Source organism: Bos indicus, chromosome 26 (genome assembly GCF_029378745.1).
Source record: "Bos indicus isolate NIAB-ARS_2022 breed Sahiwal x Tharparkar chromosome 26, NIAB-ARS_B.indTharparkar_mat_pri_1.0, whole genome shotgun sequence".
NCBI lineage: Eukaryota > Metazoa > Chordata > Mammalia > Artiodactyla > Bovidae > Bos > Bos indicus.
Window position 1 is genome coordinate 22,913,486 of NC_091785.1, and position 19,725 is coordinate 22,933,210.

At 53.6% G+C, this 19,725-nt stretch overlaps 2 protein-coding genes across 13 annotated transcripts in view; both read left to right on the forward strand.

Annotated features, from left to right (window-relative positions):
- The window catches only part of GBF1 (golgi brefeldin A resistant guanine nucleotide exchange factor 1), a 124,588-nt gene extending 118,015 nt beyond the window's left edge, over window positions 1-6,573 (forward strand). For 6 of the 11 annotated variants that reach the window (XM_070780714.1, XM_070780716.1, XM_019988447.2 and 3 more), the window contains 11 exons: window positions 1,139-1,364; window positions 1,871-2,031; window positions 2,162-2,408; window positions 2,531-2,736; window positions 3,597-3,747; window positions 3,836-3,966; window positions 4,165-4,266; window positions 4,528-4,641; window positions 4,790-4,970; window positions 5,122-5,250; window positions 5,726-6,573. In XM_070780714.1, the coding sequence (XP_070636815.1) occupies window positions 1,139-1,364; window positions 1,871-2,031; window positions 2,162-2,408; window positions 2,531-2,736; window positions 3,597-3,747; window positions 3,836-3,966; window positions 4,165-4,266; window positions 4,528-4,641; window positions 4,790-4,970; window positions 5,122-5,250; window positions 5,726-6,006 (1,929 nt within the window). In that variant the 3' untranslated portion in view covers window positions 6,007-6,573. The other 5 variants (XM_070780717.1, XM_070780718.1, XM_019988452.2 and 2 more) reach the window with 2 other exon arrangements.
- A 5,277-nt stretch (window positions 6,574-11,850) lies between these two features.
- NFKB2 (nuclear factor kappa B subunit 2) lies at window positions 11,851-19,718 on the forward strand. Of its 2 annotated transcripts, XM_019952868.2 has the most exons (23): window positions 11,851-12,130; window positions 13,380-13,472; window positions 13,754-13,835; window positions 13,970-14,010; window positions 14,270-14,368; window positions 14,448-14,599; window positions 14,864-14,970; window positions 15,059-15,217; window positions 15,477-15,581; window positions 15,683-15,768; window positions 15,847-15,985; window positions 16,221-16,349; window positions 16,477-16,686; window positions 16,766-16,907; window positions 17,260-17,374; window positions 17,466-17,679; window positions 17,833-18,002; window positions 18,118-18,220; window positions 18,357-18,508; window positions 18,639-18,708; window positions 18,939-19,111; window positions 19,225-19,336; window positions 19,435-19,718. In XM_019952868.2, the coding sequence occupies exons 2-23, from the start codon at window positions 13,452-13,454 to the stop codon at window positions 19,557-19,559; spliced, it is 2,706 nt and encodes a 901-aa protein (XP_019808427.2). In that variant the 5' UTR covers window positions 11,851-12,130; window positions 13,380-13,451; the 3' UTR covers window positions 19,560-19,718. The 2 variants fall into 2 exon arrangements, with proteins under 2 accessions (XP_019808427.2, XP_019808428.2); XM_019952869.2 differs by lacking the exon at window positions 11,851-12,130 and having other exon boundaries at window positions 13,174-13,472; window positions 19,438-19,718.
- The last annotated feature ends 7 nt before the right edge of the window (window positions 19,719-19,725 follow it).

Sequence of the window (19,725 nt, forward strand, 5' to 3'; positions counted from 1 at the left end):
CTTCTCCAGGGGATCTTCCCAACCCAGGAATTGAACTGGGGTCTCCTGGATTTGCAGGCGGATTCTTTACCAACTGAGCTATCAGGGAAGCCCAAGAAAGAGGCAAGTGTGGTTATAAAAGAACAACACGAGGGATCCTGTGGTATTGAAACTATTCAGCATCTTGGCTAGTGGTGGAAACGCAAACCTCCACAAGTTAAATTTAATTAAATTGTGTAGAACTTAATATACATATAAGTAAAACCGGGGAAATCTGAATAAGATTAGAGAATTCCATCAAGGAATACTATAGTTTTGCATAATGTTACTGATCTTTTCTTTTTTTCAGTTTTTTAAAACTTAAACTTTTAATATTGAGTTAAAAGTTATATATATCTATATAACTATATATCAATATAGTTATATTGATAACTATAGATTCATATGCAGTCTTTTATAATAAAGTATTGGATATCAGGTAATTTATTAGATGCTGTACTGAAAATGGCAAACAAAATGGTTGTAAGTGCATCAGGTGTTCACCTTTATGATGGCATGTCTGACTGGGAGCTGTGGCACCCTGACACTGCCCAGCATCGCAAGAGAGTATTGTACTGCATGCACATCAGTAGCCCTGGAAAAAATTAAAACTCTTAAGTATGGTTTCTACTGAATGTGTATTGCTTTTGTACCACTGTAAAGTCCCAAAAAATCTATATCAGATCACCATAAGTTGGGGGCTGTCTGTATACATTCCCCATTTTTCCCCAATGGTAGCACTATGCAAAACGATAGTATAGTATCCTAACCAGGATACTGACATTGATATAGTTTACTAATCTTACCAGATTTCCCCAGTTTTGGTTGTACTCATATGTGTACTAAGTTCTACACAATTTAATCACTTGTGTAGATTTGTGTTTCCACCACTAGCGAAGATGCTGAATAGTTCCACCACCACAGGACTCCTTGTGTTGCCCTTTTATAACTTGCCCCTTTCTTGCCCCCATCCCTCGCCCCTGGCCATCTGTCCACAGAGTACCCTAAGTTGGGTCTTAGCTGAACCATCCTCATTGGCCTAAGGAGACTGCTGGGGAAAGAGGCTAGACAGGATACTGTGTGCCCACTTTCTACTTCCTGCTCCCTACTCTTGCCCCAGGTACTGCTCTCCCTGCGCATTTTGTTACTAATGAAGCCCAGCGTGTTGTCCCGAGTCAGTCACCAGGTAGCCTATGGGCTCCATGAACTCCTTAAGACCAACGCAGCCAATATCCACTCAGGCGATGACTGGGCCACTCTCTTCACACTGCTGGAGTGCATTGGCTCAGGTGTAAAGCCTCCAGCTGCCCTGCAGGCCACAGCCAGGGCCGACGCACCTGATGCTGGTAAGCCCTTTTCCAGGGACATCTGCAGTGGCAGATAAACAATCACGGCCCCAGTGGCTGAGACAGGAAAACAAAACACAGGTTGTTGTGTTCATCAGATTAAATACCCTTGGCTCTGCCATCTGCTTCCAGGGCTTCCTGTGCCCACTGGCCTCTCACCAGTACTCACAGACTAACAGCATAAAGGCAAGCATGGAAAAGGCTATGAGCCAGGCTTCCTACTGTCCTGAGGGCTGTTTCCTCAGAGACTGTCCTCACTGCCATCTCCCTCCCCAACAGCTGCTACTAGATGCCATCCAGAGCCCAAATTAGCCTGCTGCCCCATTTGGTCAAGAGAGCAGCTCTGCAGGCCATCCTTCAGCCCTCTGGTGACAGAGCTGAAACTAATCTAGACCCAGAGAAAAGAGAGGCCAGGCTTTAGCACCTTTCTTCTGATAACTGAAATTATCCCTCATCCCAACATCCCCATTGCCACCCTGACTCTGCCCCTTTCCCTGCTGTCTCAGGGGCCCAGTCAGATAGTGAACTCCCATCCTACCATCAAAATGATGTGAGCCTGGACCGGGGGTACACTTCTGACTCAGAGGTCTACACTGACCATGGCAGACCTGGCAAGATTCATCGATCGGCCACGGATGCTGATGTGGTCAACAGCGGTTGGTTAGTGGTGAGTGAGCATATGGGCAGCGGGTGAGTCTTCCCTCCTTGGCCTGTGGAAAAGATTCCTGGTCCTTGAGAGGGCATCTAGGGGATGATCAGGGTCAAGCCTGGATTCTCAGCTCTTCTGTACTCAACAGGTGGGGAAAGATGACATCGATAACTCTAAGCCAGGGCCTGGGCCCAGCCGGCCAGGTCCTTCACCCCTGGTCAATCAGTACAGCCTAACGGTGGGGCTGGACCTCGGGCCACATGATACCAAGTCCCTGCTCAAGTGTGTGGAGTCACTGTCCTTCATCGTGCGTGATGCTGCCCACATCACACCTGACAACTTCGAGCTCTGTGTCAAGACTCTCCGCATCTTTGTGGAGGCCAGTCTAAATGGCGGTGGGTCACCTGATGAAGGGGCAGTTGGGGAGTAGCCATGTGAATTATGGGGCAAAGAGGGGGAAAGGCAGGCCATCTATGCCCATAGATGTGAAATGTGTCCTGGGTCTGGCCCTGCTTAGGGTACAAGTCCCAGGAAAAACGTGGCAAGAGTCACAAATATGACAACAAAGGGAACCGCTTCAAGAAAAAATCCAAGGAAGGCTCAGTGCTTCGGCGGCCTCGAACCTCCAGCCAACATGCCGCTAGGGGCGGGCATAGTGACGACGATGAGGATGAAGGTGTGCCAGCCAGCTACCATACGGTGTCTTTACAGGTCAGTCAGGACGTAAGTATGGCACCCTTTATTTCCTCTCCTCTCCCAGTACCTGACATCGGGAGTCTTGGTGGGGCCAGGGACAGCCAGGGCTAAGAGGAAGGGCCTGTTTTCCAGCCCAAGTCCTCGGCTAGCACCCCCAGTGTTTCCCTATCCAAGACTACTTGTAAGTCTTCATTTGCTTAATTTTAAAATTATAGTTTATTTTTTAAATAAATAATTCTAATGCACATAGTACAAAGTTCAAAAGGTACAAAGGGTAAACAGATAAAAGTCCCATTCCATTCCTGTCCCTAGCTGCTAAGTTCTCCTTACCAGAGGGAACCACTACCGCCAGTTTTTGTTTCTTTCTCGTTATTCTGTTGTCTGTTCAGAATGTACAAAGTTTATTTTATGAGCAGACTTTATATCACTAAATAAATGGAGAACTAATTGCTTTAAATAGAATAACTTTAGAAAAATAATGAAAACAAAAATTACTACATCTGTCCATACACTACTGCCTGTCAAAGCCTCTGAGCCTGAGATTTGCCATTTTTAAAATGAGATTAATGAACATGAGGCTTTATCTGTCATCAGGGTGAAAGAGAAGTGAAAAGAAAGTGCCTTTCTCACTGTGTAATTGTGTTATTAAATTCTTAGTGCACACACCTCAAGTCCCTGCTACTGGGAGTAATACCTGTCTTTGGAAAACACTGGTCAGGACTAGGACACCCAGCTCACAAAGTTGGAGAGAGTGATGAGAGGAGTGTGGTGCGATCAGTACTAGGGGCTCCCTTGAGGACTCAGTCAGGGACAGTGGGAGCGGGCTGTTGGGGAGGGGGTCCAGCAGACCTAACCCCATTTGTGTCCTGCCCCTCCTGTGATTCCAGTTGCTAGATCTGATGCACACCCTGCACACAAGGGCAGCCTCCATCTACAGCTCATGGGCGGAGGAGCAGCGCCACCTGGAGACAGGTGGCCGGAAGATTGAAGCTGATTCACGCACCCTCTGGGCTCACTGCTGGTGCCCTTTACTGCAGGGTAAACCTCAGGGGCAGAGGTGGAGCTGGTGCTTAGGAGGTACCGAGATCAGGATGCCTGAAGGATCTGAGCCTGTTCTTGTTCTCAGGCATTGCCTGCCTGTGCTGTGATGCCCGGCGGCAGGTGAGGATGCAGGCACTGACCTATCTGCAGCGAGCACTGCTGGTACATGATCTGCAGAAGTTAGATGCTCTGGAATGGGAGTCCTGTTTTAACAAGGTAGGCCCTCCCTCTGGTCTTAAGGTAAAGCGCAAATCCTAAAGACAGGGATCCCCTGGCAGCCTGAAGAGCTGCTAATGTCAATCCTCAGCTGATTATACCTTCCCTCCTGCTCTGTACCCACCCTCCTCAACCCAGGGTCAGGTGGGCAAGGCTTCCACCTGACCCTTCTGGAGAGATGTTGACTCTACCCACCAGGTGCTGTTTCCTCTACTGACCAAGCTCTTGGAGAACATCAGCCCTGCAGATGTGGGTGGGATGGAGGAGACCCGGATGAGGGCTTCCACCCTGCTCTCTAAGGTACTGTCACCACCCTGCACTCACCCACTCTCTCCACACCTGCCATTTCAGAAGCCTGAGAGGACCCAGAGATGTAGTGTAGGCGCTTATGACCCCCAGCTGTAGAGAGAGACTCAGCAGGAACCAGGAGGATTTTGGAATTCAGAGGAGTCTCTGATCCAGGAGTCCCATGAAAGATAGAGAAGGCTTGCCTCCTACCCATGGAGAGGGGTGCAGAAGGCTCCTACCTTCCTCTCGGCTGAAAGGGGCTGGGGGCCATAGGTCTTCCTGCAGCACCTGTCTCCACTGCTGTCGCTCTCCACCTTTGCGGCCCTCTGGCTGACCATCCTGGACTTCATGGACAAGTACATGCACGCAGGCTCCAGTGACTTACTGGTACGTTCTGTCTCAGCCCAACACTGCTGCCTGCGTCCTCTCCTACCTTCTGGGAAGACCTGCTGTTTCCCCCTTGGTGGCTATCTCCTTCTTACCATATTCCCCCATATCCCTTTTCCCATTCTCATGGTCCCACTGCCATCTGCAGTCAGAGGCCATTCCAGAGTCTCTGAAGAACATGCTCCTGGTGATGGACACAGCAGAGATTTTCCACAGTGCAGATGCCCGAGGAGGCAGCCCCTCAGCCCTCTGGGAGATCACCTGGGAACGCATTGACTGTTTCCTGCCCCACCTGCGAGATGAGCTCTTCAAGCAGACTGTCATCCAGGGTAGGGGGCTCCGACCAACTTCATCAGAGAGAGTCTGGAGCTAATAATTAGTTCTCTGTGCCCTGGGTAGGTGGGAAGTCTAGTAGGCAGCCAAGACTCTACTCGAGAGAAAGCACTGAGAGCTGCCATCTGGATTCTCTGCCATCCCCAGACCCTGTGCCCATGGAGCCTCATGCCCCCAAACCGCTGGCCTCAGCACACCTGACTCCTGCTGCTGGTGACACTAGGAGCCCTGGCCATCCACCTCCCCCAGAAATGCCCTCTGAGCTGGGGACCCGTGGTGAGTCCCTCTGAGTGAGCTTGCTGGATGTCAAGGCCTAAGAGGAGGCCCAGAGTACTTTATGACTGCTGCTGAGCACCGGCAGTGAGCCAGGGGAAGAAGGAAGGAGCCATAGGATCCTGCTCACCTGCTCTTCCTGTGGGAGATTGCAGGGCCAGGTCTGATGAGCTCGCTGCCTGGGATTTCCAGGCTTCAGAAAAGAAGGCTGGATTGGGAACTTGGGATGAAGAGGCAGAGGTGCCCTTCAGGGATGCTAGTAAAAAGCAGACCAAAATTAATCTGACTGGAGGTACAACAGTGGGGGGAGTGGGTAGGTATGAGGTAACTGGACACTGGAATACGTTTCAAGCAGAGAATCTCAACTATGTAGACTGGGAGAGGTCATTTTGCTCACAGGAATGGGGAGGAGCAGAGTGTGGTAAACCAGCTGCAGACTGTAAGGGAGTTTGACTGCAGCCACCTTGCTTTCCTCTAGACTTTGAGAAGCCCGAGGGCCCCCGACCTGCTAACAGCAGTTCTTCTGGATCACCAGTGGCGTCCAGCCCCAGCAGGCTGAGCCCTACCCCAGATGGGCCTCCTCCGCTGGCTCAGTCCCCATTGATCCTGCAGCCCTTGGCCTCCCCGCTGCAGGTGGGCGTGCCCCCCATGACTCTGCCCATCATCCTCAACCCCGCTCTCATTGAGGCCACCTCACCTGTGCCCCTCTTGGCCACACCTCGTCCCACAGACCCCATGCCCACCTCTGAGGTCAACTAAGGCAGGCCCCTCAGCTATCAGGACCAGTACTTCGTAGCAGGCTGTCCTGGCCCCGCTCTCAGCTGTCCCAGGGGCCACAGACTCTTCAGTCCCAGCCCAAGCGGCTGTCACTGCTTTTTGGATGGGGATGGGAAATGGAACTTTTATGGCCCCTCCTAGGACCCACAGTTAGTCTGTGGGACCTTCCTCCTCTGCTCTCCATTCCTGGGAGTCCAACCTGAGAGCACACTCAGGTATCACCTGCAGGCTGGCAGCTCCGGGGAGGGAGGCATCACTGTGCCAGCCCTGCAGTGCCCACCCTTGGGCCCCTCCTGCCCATGTCAGGCATCGAGAGCCAAGTCAACCACTCTGCACTTTGTTTCCCTTTCCCAGCCCCACTCTCACTAGCCCTGGACCACCACCTCTAGTTTTTCCTTTTATTAATTGGTCAGTTTGGAGAGTTGATTTGCGCCATAGAGTGTGGGCAGGTGGGACTGGAGAAAAGGAATGCCCACAGGAGCATGTACATATGGAAAAACAGGAAAACAATGGACTTTTTATGATGTAATAAATGTCTTAGTACCAACATCATGGCCTTTTCTTCTGGTTTCCTTCTTGAGCTTGTGGGTACCATGTTCTGGGATACGTAGGCCCTCACATGAACAGAGGCCGAGCCTACCAACCATGGTCAGGATTCCTTCACCACTGCTGCTGCCCACCTCCCCACCCCCCGACCACCACCACCACCACCATCGTAGCAGTGCTCCCTTGTCACCAGGGATGTGCTGGGGGTTGACAGTTCTCTTCCCTAACTGCTCCAATGGAGATAACTGTGACAGCCCAGGCTGGGGTCAAAGGGAAGGTGAGCCAGGGCTGAGCTGTCATTACTCAGAAGGCTTCCCTCAGGTGTGCTTCATAGTCCAGCAGCACAGGGAGCCCATGGGCCTTAGCGGGTGGGAGGCTACCTTGCCCATAGCTGTGAGCTTGTGTTTCTGGACACAGGGCATTCATTCTGGCCCGTAACTGAGCATGGAAATGTTTTTCTTATCCCGTAGCCTCCAAACAGACCAGCCACTGAAGTGTGATTGGAGAAACCCTTCTCTTCTTTCCCTTTGCATCAGGATAAGACAAGGAGTGTGCATGGGGCAGGCAGCATGGCTTCTGCAGGGCTGAGCTACTGTGGGTGGGTTGCAGAATGCTATTAAGCCTTCCCAAGTGAAGCATCTCCCATCATCTTGACTTCCTCCTCTACCATAGTCTCTTCCACCAAAGGGTGGAGAGTAGTACCAGTGGGCCTCCCTTTTGGAGACTTGGGGGCGCTCACCTCTTCATTGGACCCAGCTGTGTCTGTGATCATTCGGCCTCTCAGTCTTCCCTTTGCTCAGCACAACCACGTGGATGGGTCTGGATGTCTGTCAGTGCCTCCCTTGGGTGTACTGCTGTGGAAACGGAAACAGCTGGATGTGGAACAATACTAACAGGAGTCCAGCAGCTCCTGCACTAGTCTCTTCCGCTTCCCTTCCTTCTGCAAATAATCCAAACCGTGCCTGCTTGCCACACTAACCTAAAACCTTGCCCCTGGGAAAATTATGAGTAAGACTGAATGCCTCACCTGCTCTTTTCCTTATGGGTGCAGAAGAGCCTGGATCTACAATCAGGTAGACACTTGGACCATTGGCTTTGACTCTAACATCTCTGTTCTCCCTTCTGAGCCCCACAGCTCTGCCTTCAGAAGCTTCTGAAGGAAGGGAAACATGAGGTGAGGGAGACAACATAGACTAACATATAGAAATCCAAAGTCTATCCTGTGAACAAAATAATACGAAAAGTCTGTAGCCCTTGGTCTGAAATATTAGGGAAGAAGCTGGGGTGATTGCAAACTGAACCCCACCCCACTGGCAAGCAAAGGAAAACATTCGTCGAAAGTCTTATTCTGGTATAGAAAAATCAGCTGACATATAACCTGACTTGTGTTGAACAGTGTTGTCAGGTGAAGGAAACTACAAGAAGATCTAATACGCAGGCCTTAATTCTGACCAAGAAAGACTGGCTAATGACGTGGAAGTGACAAAACCTCTGGGAAAATAGTATAATCTGGAAGGAAATGCTGGTCTTAACAGTGTCTCCTATAAGAACTCTAGGATAGCAGGTTTCAAAAAGCCCGGAGGCCTGAGATCCTAACGAGGAGTGACATTGTTGGAACACGAGTGTATGTCAATATTAAATGCACTGCTTACCCAACCTTGTAGAAATATTAACTCTTCTCCTAGATGAAGCAGCAGGTTCAGAGAGGCTGTGTTCCTGGGAAGTTAGGGAGCTGAGATTCCAACCCAGTTGTGTTTCACTCTAAACTGCATGGTCTTTCCTATGACACTTCCCCAGCTCAAAAGTAGTGATGGTGGTGTGGAAACTCTCAAAAATGAGTACATTTTTCTGTAGTTTCTCATGTGGAAATAAAAGGTCGAGTACCTGAAGTAATAATTACATGGTGAGCTAAGACTTCACTAGAAAACTGGGAAAGAGGGGCAGGGATAAATGAGTTTGGATTAATAGACACACACTATGTGTGTGCATGTGTGCTCGGTTGTGTCCAACTCTTTGCCACCCTGTGGACTGTATAGCCCACCAGGCTCCTTTGTGCATGGGATTTTTTGGGCAAGAATATTGGAGTGGGTTGCCATTTCTTCCTCGGGATTTTCCCAACACAGGGATCGAACTGGTGTCTCTTGCATCTCCTGCATTGGCAGGCAGATTCTTTACCACTGAGCCACCTGGGAAGCCCATAACAGATACACACTACTACATATAAAATAGATCAACTATATTCAATATCTTGTTATAAACTATAATGGAAAATAATCTGAAAAAATATATATGTATGTGTGTGTATGTTGTTATTCAGTCACTCAGTTGTGTCTGACTCTTTGTGACCCCAGGGACTGCAGCCCACCAGGCTTCTCTGTCCATGGGATTTCCCAGGCAAGGATACTGGAGTGGGTTGCTGTTTATTTCTCCGTGTGTGCGTGTATGTGTGTGTGAATCACTTTGCTATATACTTGAAACTAACACAACATTGTAAATCAACTATACATCAATAAAAGGGGACCTCCCTGGTGGTCCAGTGGCTGAGACTCTGCACTCCCAATGCAAGGGACCCCAGTTTGATCGATCCCTGGTCAGGGAACTAGATCCCATCTGCTGCAGTTAGGAATTTGCATGCCATAACTAAGGCCCAGCATAGCCAAATCATATTTTTTTTAACTATAATTAATAAAATAAAAACAGGAAAAAAACAAACATAACCAAGAATAAATGCGAATTTTCTGAGCACATAAGAATGATATCAGAACTTCCCTGGAGATCCAATGGTTAGGACTCCACACTTCCACTGTAGGGGGTAGGGGTTCCATCTCTGCTGGGGGAACTAAGATCCCACAAGCCCCATGGAGCAGCCAAAAAAATAAAGATATCAGGGAGGACGAATTACAGAGTTAGTAATAATGGGCGCACACTTCCCCATCACCCCGCCCCTCCCAATAAATGCTAGGAACAGTAAAGTATGTGGCTTTTCAAGCCCTTGGGTATTCACCTGCGTTCAGGGCTCACTGGGAAACTGTGGTTGTGAGAAAACAAGAACCCTGGGCTTCAGCTGAGAAGGAGCTTTAATTCAACTAAATAGTTTACCACCCCCTCCATGAAATGCTCTCACCTGGCTGAGACACAGGTTTTTCTTGGTTCTCCTCTGGCTCACTGACCATGTCTTTTCAATTTCCTCTTTTGGTTCCTCCTCATGTCCACAGCTTCTCAACATCAGAATGTCCCAGGGTGTAGTGCTTGTCAACTCCTTTTCTCTACATTCAATCGTGGGGTAATGGTGAACACTGTCAAAACTTCAAATACCATCCATTACACTGACTTAATGTACAATTACCCCTCATCTCCTCTAGGTTCTTATATCAACACCCCTTCCCAACATCCCACACCCAATTCCTCAGCAAGTTTTATTGCCCCTGACTTTCAAATCTACCTAGAATATAACCATTTCTCCCAGTTTTACCCACTCCCACCCAAGTCTAAAGTCTCGCAATGGGGTGGGAAGACCTGCTTTGCTTTATACAAATTTAAGGTGAAGAGCTTTGTGCTAGAGTTAAGAGACTGGGTTTGATTCTCACTCTGTCCCTTTCAAGCCATGTATTTGGTTATGTTACTTCTCCTCTCTGAGTCTTAACTTTATCAGTTTGGGCTTCCCTGGTGGCTCAGTGGTAAAGAATCCATCTGCCAATGCAGGAGATGCAAGAGACTCTGTTTCAATCCTTGGGTCTCAACCCAGGGATCCTCTGGAGAAGGAAATGGCGATCCACTCCAGTATTCTTGCCTGGAAAATTTCATGGACAGAGGCACAGTCCTGGAAGGCTACATACAGTCCATGGGGTCGCAAAGAGTCAGAGACGGCTGTGCAACTGAACACACATACATCTTCACATAGTATCTGGCACATTCAATTTGCAGGCAAGATGAAGAGGGGGAAGTGACAGGAAATTACCCAAATCAAGGGCCACAATAGTCTCCCTTTATGCAGAGCTCCGAGAAGGCGATGGCACCCCACTCCAATACTCTTGCCTGGAAAATCCCATGCATGGAGGAGCCTGGTGGGCTGCAGTCCATGGGGTCACTAAGAGTCGGGCACGACTGAGCAACTTCACTTTCACTTTTCACTTGCATGCATTGGAGAAGGAAATGGCAACCCACTCCAGTGTTCTTGCCTGGAGAATCCCAGGGACGGGAGAGCCTGATGGGCTGCTGTCTATGGGGTTGCACAGAGTCGGAACACGACTGAAGCGACTTAGCAGCAGTAGCAGCAGCATGCAGAGCTACTGCAGGCCTGTAATTCTGTTATTAAGGTCAGGGGCAAGCTGCAGGCAAGGTTTGAAACAACAGCCTGTGTTCTACCATGGTGAGCCTAAGGGAGGACATCTCCCAAAATGGAGATTACTCATGGCACCTCCTGAAAAGAAATTCTACCAACCAGAAATGTCCAGCCCCAGAGGTCAGTACTTTGTGAATCTGTGCTGACCTTGCTGCCGCTAGAAGTGTCTAAGCAGGGACTTCCCTGTGGTCCAGTGGCTAAGACTTCGCACTCCCAATGCAGGGGGCCCAGATTCCATCCCTGGTCAGGGAACTAGACACAATGAAGACAGAAGATCTCAACAAAGATCTCAACTAAGACCCAGTGCAGCCAAATTATATATCTATATCTTTAAAGTAAGCGGACATTGGAAACTATATAAAAAGGTAATTTCTTACATCAAAGGCATTTGAACTAATAATTTTGGATGACTTTTCAACTCTAATATTCCAAACTTCCGTGATCGATGAGCAAGACCTGAGTTTCCCAGATAAATACCTCCTTTCCCTTATCCTCGGAAGACTTCCTGAGCTCAGGTCTGAAAGTCTGGCCAGCTGTTAAATGTTCTGTCATTTACAGAACAAGCTTCAGGTCCAGACACTTTCTTCCCGGGAAGATTGAGAGTATTACGGAGTCTCCATGAGGCTCCAGAGGGGCCACCAGATGGCACTCTAGAACCTACTGCAAGATCAACTTCCTTCCTCTTCCTCTAAGTCTTCCCGGCAGCCGGGCCCGCTCCGGGCGGGACCAGAGGGCTGAGGCATATCAGCTTCCCCCTGGGGTTCCCCGACTTCAGAGGTGGCCGAGCATTAGGCGGAGCATAGAACCGAGTAGCAGCAGGGGCTTCCAGCCGGCTTGGACAGGCCTGGGTGTGAGGAGACCGGAGCCAGGTCCCTCGGCTGGGGAATGGCGCTCGGTCAGCGGATCCCGCAGCGGGTTGGCAGAGCTAGTGCCTGTCTGAGGGTCATTCTCACTCTGGCTTCCAGAGCTACACAAATGTTTCTCCTCCAAGGGGCGCCCCAGAGTCACTCCCGATTGGTTGTGTAAGTCCAGGAGTTAAACTTTCAGCCAATGAAAAAGGGCATGGCGAGTGACGCACGGAAACGTCACGGGAATTCCCCCCTCCCGGGGGCGGTAAAGGGGCTTTCCCGGCTGCAGTCCTGGTGGTGGGAGAGGTGTCGCGACCCGTCCGAGGTGGGTCCGGCCGGGAGAGAATCCTGAACCGGAGCCGCCGCCGCGGTGAGTGGCCGGGTTCAGACCCCTGGGTGGTGGGACACCGGCAAGGGTGGGAGGAGGGTCCTTAGCTGACCGAGCCCTAGAGCTGAAGAGCGGCATCTGCGCATTCAGAGAGCGCGTATACGAACATGACACGCGGATACACATCGATATCCTTGTACAAAGACACGGGGCGTACGTCCATCTACACGTATGCCCGCAGATGCACAGGATCGTCCATGCACTCAGACTCGCACACACATGCATACGCAAAGCACACTCACCCGTGCACAAGTGCCTGGACACACACCCTCCACGCAGAAACTCAACGACAGGTTCACCTGTGCCCTCAGATACATGCTGACATGTGTCCACACTAATAAGTTTAAGGACTCTCACCTGTACACGCATGTTCACGTCATGCACACAATGCGCAAGCACATGGGCTGAAACATAGACACCTGTGATGTACCTATGTTACATACGGCCATGGGACAGGGGCGGGGGAGGTGCACCCAAAGCAGGTGCGGTGTGGGAATCAACGACTGTTGAGATTTTCGGGAAGAGAGAATGGAGGTGTCCATCCCAACACCCCCTCTGGCCCCTTGGCCTCAGAGACTGCTTCTCGGGACAGAACCCCGGGGCCCTCTACTCGGAAGAGCCCCCACCTACAGGCCTTCGGGGAGGAGGCCTTCCTACAGCAGGAATGTCCCCCCAAAACCCCCCGGGGTGAATCAGCCGTGGCCTCCCTGAGGGTAGAAAATCCCAAGGTTGCTCCAGGACGGGGGAGGGGAAGGGGGAGAGGAGGGGCCGGGCCCCGGACTAGGAGCTTCCTCCGGCCTTGAAAGACCCCCAGTCCCCGGCGCCGGCCCTGGAGAGAGGAGGGGGGGGGGCCCCCAACCCCGCGGGGCCTTCCCTGGGTCTGATTGCCCCTCTGCTTGCAGAGACGCTGCCGGCGCCCTCTGGCCAGCGAGAGGACCTCGCGCCCCTCCCGCCAGGGGGCGTGGCCAGTGGCGTCATTTCCAGGCCCGCCCCCCTGGCCCCGCCTCCCCCTGGTATTTTCGGGACTTTCCTAAGCTGTTCTAACTTTCCTGCCCCTTCCCCGGCCTGGCCCAGCCCAGCTCCGGATCTCGCCCTCCACCGGATCCTGCCCGCCACACCCGGACGGGTAGCTGGAGGAGATCGGACCCTCCCCTAAATTTGGGCCCCCCTCTCCCCCCAACTCCCGTCCTGATCTGTCTCTCCCTACACCCGCCACTCCTCCCCACCTAAGGCGGGCGCCTGAAACTCTGGGAAACAGAACCCGGCCGAAGCCACCGGACAGAGCCGGGCCTAGCCCAGAGTCATGGACAGTTGCTACGACCCAGTGAGTCACGCCGCCTGGCTCCAAAGCCTGCCGGCCACCCCCTGTGCCTGTCTGCTTGTTTGCCTGCCTGTCCTAGTCCCTTCTACTCCCTTACACCTCTAATGTCCTCAGATTATTTCACCCTGCCTGTCAGTCACTCTCTGCAAACTGCTTTCAGTAGGAGCTTTTTTATGGGCCTGCCTAGGAGAGGGGGTGATTGCTAATGCTTTAGAGAGCTGAGAGGTGGGGGGTTCTGGGGGTGGCTCAGAATCAGCTGCCATCCCAGTCTGTCTCCATACCAGGGTCTGGATGGCATCATTGAATATGATGATTTCAAATTCAACCCGTCCATTGTGGAGCCCAAGGAGCCAGCCCCAGAGACAGGTTAATAAGTCCCCTGACCTGCCCTTGTTTTGGAGGGAGGGGGAGGGAGGAGGAGGGAGGAGCATGTGGTGTGTGCCCTCTGTCTTGGGAATGGGCTCAAAGGTCCTGGCTCAGCAAGGCTCCTCTGTCCCCAGCTGATGGTCCCTACCTGGTGATCGTGGAACAGCCTAAGCAGGTGAGCAAGTAGAAGGGATGGTGTGGGATGGCTTCAGCTTTGGGGGCAAGTGGGACAGTTGTAGCTGGCTGGCCACAGGGAGGGTAACTATCACAGAGCCACTTCAGGTTGGGATCATTAGCAGCTGCTGATCACAGTGGCATTATGGTGATTCAGGATACACACGTCTAGTCATTATGGTCACTGCTGGCTGGGGATGTGGCTGGTGAGGGGGGATGTTTCTCCTGGTCACAATGTCACTCTGCCCTGGCACCTTCAGCGAGGCTTCCGATTTCGATATGGCTGTGAAGGCCCTTCCCATGGAGGACTGCCAGGAGCCTCTAGCGAGAAGGGCCGGAAGACTTATCCCACTGTCAAGGTGAGCCAGAGTGGTGCTGGAGGGTGGGCTAGTGGACAGTGTGTCCATGGGCATTACTGACAGCCCTCACCCCTCACAGATCTGTAACTACGAGGGACCTGCCAAGATTGAGGTGGACCTGGTAACACACAGTGACCCGCCTCGTGCCCATGCCCACAGTCTGGTGGGCAAACAGTGCTCGGAGCTGGGGGTCTGCGCAGTGTCTGTGGGGCCCAAGGACATGACTGCCCAGTAGGTGTCCGGTGCCCCCTACCCTGGTCCCCACTGGTGTGCCCCTTCATCGCTTGCCAGTCCTAGGTCCCAGCCCACCTTTGTGAGCTTAGCATCTGACCAAGGGGAAAGACTCTGGTTGGCCCCAGAACCCAGGGCCCCAAGTAAAAACTAGAAAAGCTTCCTAGAGGAAGTAGAGCAGGGCCAAGCCTTGGCAGTGGGGAGGGTGCCTCAGGAGGAAAGAACTGCCTGCAAGGCCCCTGACTTCTCCCTGCCCCCACACAGATTTAACAACCTGGGTGTCCTCCATGTGACCAAAAAGAACATGATGGAGATTATGATACAAAAACTTCAGAGGCAGCGTCTTCGGTCCAGGCCCCAGGGCCTTACGGGTATGGGGGATATGGAGGGAGTCATGGGAGGTGGTCATGGAAGGAATAGAGGAGGAGTCCAGGGGTCACATGTATGCCCACTGTCCAGAGGCTGAGCGTCGAGAGCTGGAGCAGGAGGCCAAGGAACTGAAGAAGGTGATGGATCTGAGCATTGTGCGACTGCGCTTTTCTGCCTTCCTTCGAGCCAGTGATGGCTCCTTCTCTCTGCCCCTGAAGCCAGTTATCTCCCAGCCCATACATGACAGCAGTGAGTATCCTGACCACCTGGGGTGCTGGGTCTGGGTGCCACAGGTAGTGTGGAGGGCAGCCTCGAACTGTGGATTTGAACTTGGCCCCACCATGTATGAGCTGAGTGATCTTGAGGAAGTCACGTCCCCTCTCTGAGTAAATGAAGATACTGGCAGTTCCTGTGTCTCTTGGGGTTGTTAAAATACAAAGCACCTGGCTCCCTAGTTGGGGCCATGGCTATTGTATCATCTCAAGTAACTGATATGCCATCTCCATAGAGTCTCCTGGAGCCTCAAACCTGAAGATTTCTCGAATGGACAAGACAGCTGGCTCTGTGCGGGGTGGAGATGAGGTTTATCTGCTCTGTGACAAGGTGCAGAAAGGTGAGGCTGGAGCCCAGGCTGGGAGCTAGCGATGGGTATCAAGCTTGGGGAACAACACAGCTTCAGGACAAATGGCCCTATAGATTCAATTTTCCCTGTAGATGACATTGAGGTTCGGTTCTACGAGGATGATGAGAATGGATGGCAGGCCTTTGGGGACTTCTCTCCCACAGATGTTCACAAACAGGTACCCTAGGGCCAGGGCTGGGGCTGGGCTCAAATTAAGTCAAGACCTTAATGACACCTATGTCCTCCTTCCCCCTAGTATGCCATTGTGTTCCGGACACCTCCCTATCACAAGATGAAGATTGAGCGTCCTGTAACCGTGTTCCTGCAACTGAAACGCAAGCGTGGGGGGGATGTCTCTGACTCCAAACAGTTCACCTATTATCCTCTGGTAGAAGGTGGAGCTGGGCTGAAGATCCCAGGGGGGCTGGAGACGGGGGCTTGACTGGAGGGTCCCAAGAACTAGATCAGGGGACCCATGAGTGAAATCAGGAGTAGGGAATGTCCCAGAAAGAGGTGGCCCTAGGAGCCAGCCTGAGGGTTTTTGGGGGAAAGGCCATTACCAGAGTGGGACAGGGCTCTTGAGGCTGGTGCGAGTTGGGGTTTTAACCTCTCATTTCCCTCTACCCCTAGACAAGGAGGAGGTGCAGCGGAAGCGGAGGAAAGCCTTGCCCACCTTCTCCCAGCCCTTTGGGGGTGGCTCCCACATGGGTGGAGGCTCTGGGGGCTCGGCTGGGGGTTATGGAGGAGCTGGAGGAGGAGGTGAGGTGGCGCTGGTGGCAGGAAGGGCAATGGAGGAGGATGGGATAAAGGGGAGAAAAGTTGTGGGGAAGAAATCTGGGAGAGTCCTCCTGGTGCCCTCTCCCCACAGTCCTGCCTGTATCCACAGGTGGCAGCCTCGGCTTTTTCCCCTCCTCCTTGGCCTACAGCCCCTACCAGTCGGGCGCGGCCCCAATGGGCTGCTACCCGGGAGGCGGGGGTGGGGCGCAGATGGCCGCCGAGACGCCTAGTGTGGATGCTGGGGAGGAAGCAGCAGAGCCGAGCGCGCCCCCCGGGACGCCCCAGCGCGAACAGCAAACCCCGGAGCTGCTGCATCGAGGTATGACCTCGGGAATCCCAGCGGTCGGGACGCTGTGGGTGGGGACCTAGTCCACACCCACGCCCCCTGTCACCTCCAGCCCGGGAGTACAACGCACGCCTGTTCGGCCTGGCGCAGCGCAGCGCTCGAGCCTTGCTGGACTACGGCGTCACGGCGGACGCACGCTCGCTGCTGGCGGGACAGCGCCACCTGCTGACTGCACAGGATGAGAACGGAGACACGTAGGTGGGCGGGAGAGCGGGCGGGGACCAGGGCTCCGCGCGCCGGTGGAAGGTCGTGGGCTGTGGGGCAGGAAAGGAACCTATAGAGCCAGGGTTCCGGAGTTAGGCAGACCCAGTTTCAAGTTCGGCCTCGCTACGCTCTAGCTCTGTTCAAGATACTTAAATCTCTGTAGACTTTAGTTTTGTCGATTGCTTAAGGGGCACAGTAATAGTACGCACTTACCGCAAAAGGTGCGCGGAAGGATTTACTTTCGTGGGCTGGAGAGATTATGGAGGTGGTGGTGTTTTGAGAGTAAAGCATAACGAGTTGCTGAGCTTCCTAAGCCAGAGTCTCACCCCCCTCAATCCCTAGGCCACTGCACTTGGCCATCATCCACGGGCAGACCACCGTCATTGAGCAGATAGCCCACGTCATCTACCACGCCCCACACCTCGGCGTGGTTAATATCACCAATCACTTGCACCAGGTGAGGGGCCTCTATTGGTGAGGGGGAGGGATTGGAAGTCAGGTGGGTGAGGCAAGGAGCGGGCCTGGCTCACCCTGCCTGCCTCCCCCAGACGCCCCTGCACCTGGCAGTGATCACGGGGCAGACGAAGGTGGTGAGCTTCCTGCTGCAGGTGGGCGCAGACCCAGCACTGCTGGATCGGCATGGAGACTCAGCAGTGCACCTGGCACTCCGGGCAGGTGCCAGCGCCCCCGACATGCTGTGCGCCCTGCTGCGGAGTGGGGTTCCTGCCATGCCCCAACTGCTGCATGTACCCGACTTTGAAGGTGAGTTCATCACCTCATCTGAACCAGCGGGCAAGAGTGGGCACCAGGGAGAGGATCTGGGGAGTGCCTACAGTGGACGTGAGGTGTGGAGGTCAGCTGGTCAAGGGCTCACATTAGGGGCACAGCTGCAGGCTGAATACCCTGTGTCACTAGGGCTATACCCAGTCCACCTGGCAGTCCGTGCCCGAAGCCCCGAATGCCTCGATCTGCTGGTGGAGAGTGGGGCTGAAGTGGAGGCTGCAGAGCGGCAGGGGGGCCGGACAGCCCTGCATCTAGCCACAGAGATGGAGGAGCTGGGGTTGGTCACCCATCTCGTCACCAAGGTGGGACTGAGGACTGTGGAAGATGTGGAGCCAAGGGCTGGGGATGGTGAAGGTGTCGGGGGAGGCCCAGCGGATCAGTCAGTGCTGTGACCAACCACTCCCTCACACCCCACAGCTCCGGGCCAACGTGAATGCCCGCACCTTTGCGGGAAACACACCCCTACACTTGGCAGCTGGACTGGGATCCCCAACCCTCACCCGCCTCCTTCTGAAGGCTGGTCAGTCCCACCCTCAGGGGCTTATGAACAGGGCTGAGGGGGGAAAGGGGGTGCCTCCCAATCCCCCAATCCCCCACTTTGCAGTCCTTAATATGGGCTCCAAGGGAGCCTCCCTGTGACTATCTCCCTGCCCCAGGTGCTGACGTCCACGCAGAGAACGAGGAGCCCCTGTGCCCACTGCCTTCGCCTCCCACCTCTGGTAGTGACTCAGATTCCGAGAGCCCTGAGAGGGACACCCGAGGCAGCTTCCGGGGCCACACACCTCTTGACCTCACTCGCAGCAGCAAGGTGAGGCCAGCCCCGGACTAGCAGTACCAGGGGATGGGGCATCTGGGCTTGTAGATGGGGTCCTGAGTAGCTGGTACTGGGGGTCAAGGACTGTGATGGGAGGTAGTCAAGGCTGAGGCTGTCTCCCCAGGTGAAGACCTTGCTGCTAAATGCTGCTCAGGACACCATGGCGCCGCCGCTGACCCCGCCCAGCCCTGCAGGTGAGGAGCTCTCCCCACCCACTGCCAGACCCCTGACCCCTGCTCACAGCGGTCTCTTGTCCTTCGGGACCACTGAAGGAGGTCTCCCTTTCTCCATCCCGGTCCTCCATCCATTGCCCCAGTGGCCCCGCCTGCACTATCAATCAGGTTGCCTTGAGATAAAGGTGACATTTGGGTGTCTTTGCCATCTCTGGGGGTAACTAACATGTTTATGTGTGTGTCCCCTTCAGGGCCAGAGATACCCCTTGAAGATACAGTCCTACAGAACCTGGAGCATCTGCTTGATGGGCCAGGAGCCCAGGGCAGCTGGGTGGAGCTGGCAGAACGGCTGGGGTTGCGCAGTCTGGTGGACACGTATCGAAGGACAGCCTCGCCCAGTGGCAGCCTCCTGCGCAGTTACCAGGTCGGTCAGGCCCCTGCCCATGCTCCATGCCCCAGTCTCAGATCTCTGGTGCTTCCTCCGGGATCCCACACCCTAACCACAACTCCTGGTTCATGCTTCCTCCTTCTCCTCAGCTGGCTGGTGGCGACTGGACGGGCCTGCTGAATGCTCTGTCTGACATGGGCCTGGAGGAGGGGGTGAGGCTGCTGAAGGGTCCAGAGACCCAGGAAAAGCTGCCCAGCACAGGTAAAGGGACCGTAACTGAGAGGTGGATCTGGGCTTGGAGGGTGGGAGGCCTAAGGCCTGACTCTTTCCTGCTCCCTTTCCCGTGTCCACTCCCCCAGCAGAGGTGAAGGAGGACAGTGCCTATGGGAGCCAGTCGGTGGAACAGGAAACAGAGAAGCTGGGCCCACCCCCTGAGCCACCAGGAGGGCTCTGCCACGGGCGGCCCCAGCCTCAGGTGCACTGAACCACTCCCCACCCACCAGCCCCTTCCAGGATCCCTCTGTACAGTGCCCCTGCCTGTTCCAGTTCTTATTTAACACCCCGTGCCCACCCTTCAGTTGGGGCAAATAAAAGATTCTCATGAGAAAGGGAGGGGGCCTGGCCTCCTCCCCAACTTACAGCAGCCCCTG

Excerpts from the sequence above, each read along its gene's own strand:
- NFKB2 (XM_019952868.2), top strand. The coding sequence starts at position 13,452 with ATGGACAGTTGCTACGACCCA. Across the intron at positions 13,473-13,753 it reads TGGACAGTTGCTACGACCCA|GGTCTGGATGGCATCATTGA; the intron begins GTGAGTCACGCC and ends TCTCCATACCAG. Across the intron at positions 18,709-18,938 it reads GACCCCGCCCAGCCCTGCAG|GGCCAGAGATACCCCTTGAA; the intron begins GTGAGGAGCTCT and ends TGTCCCCTTCAG.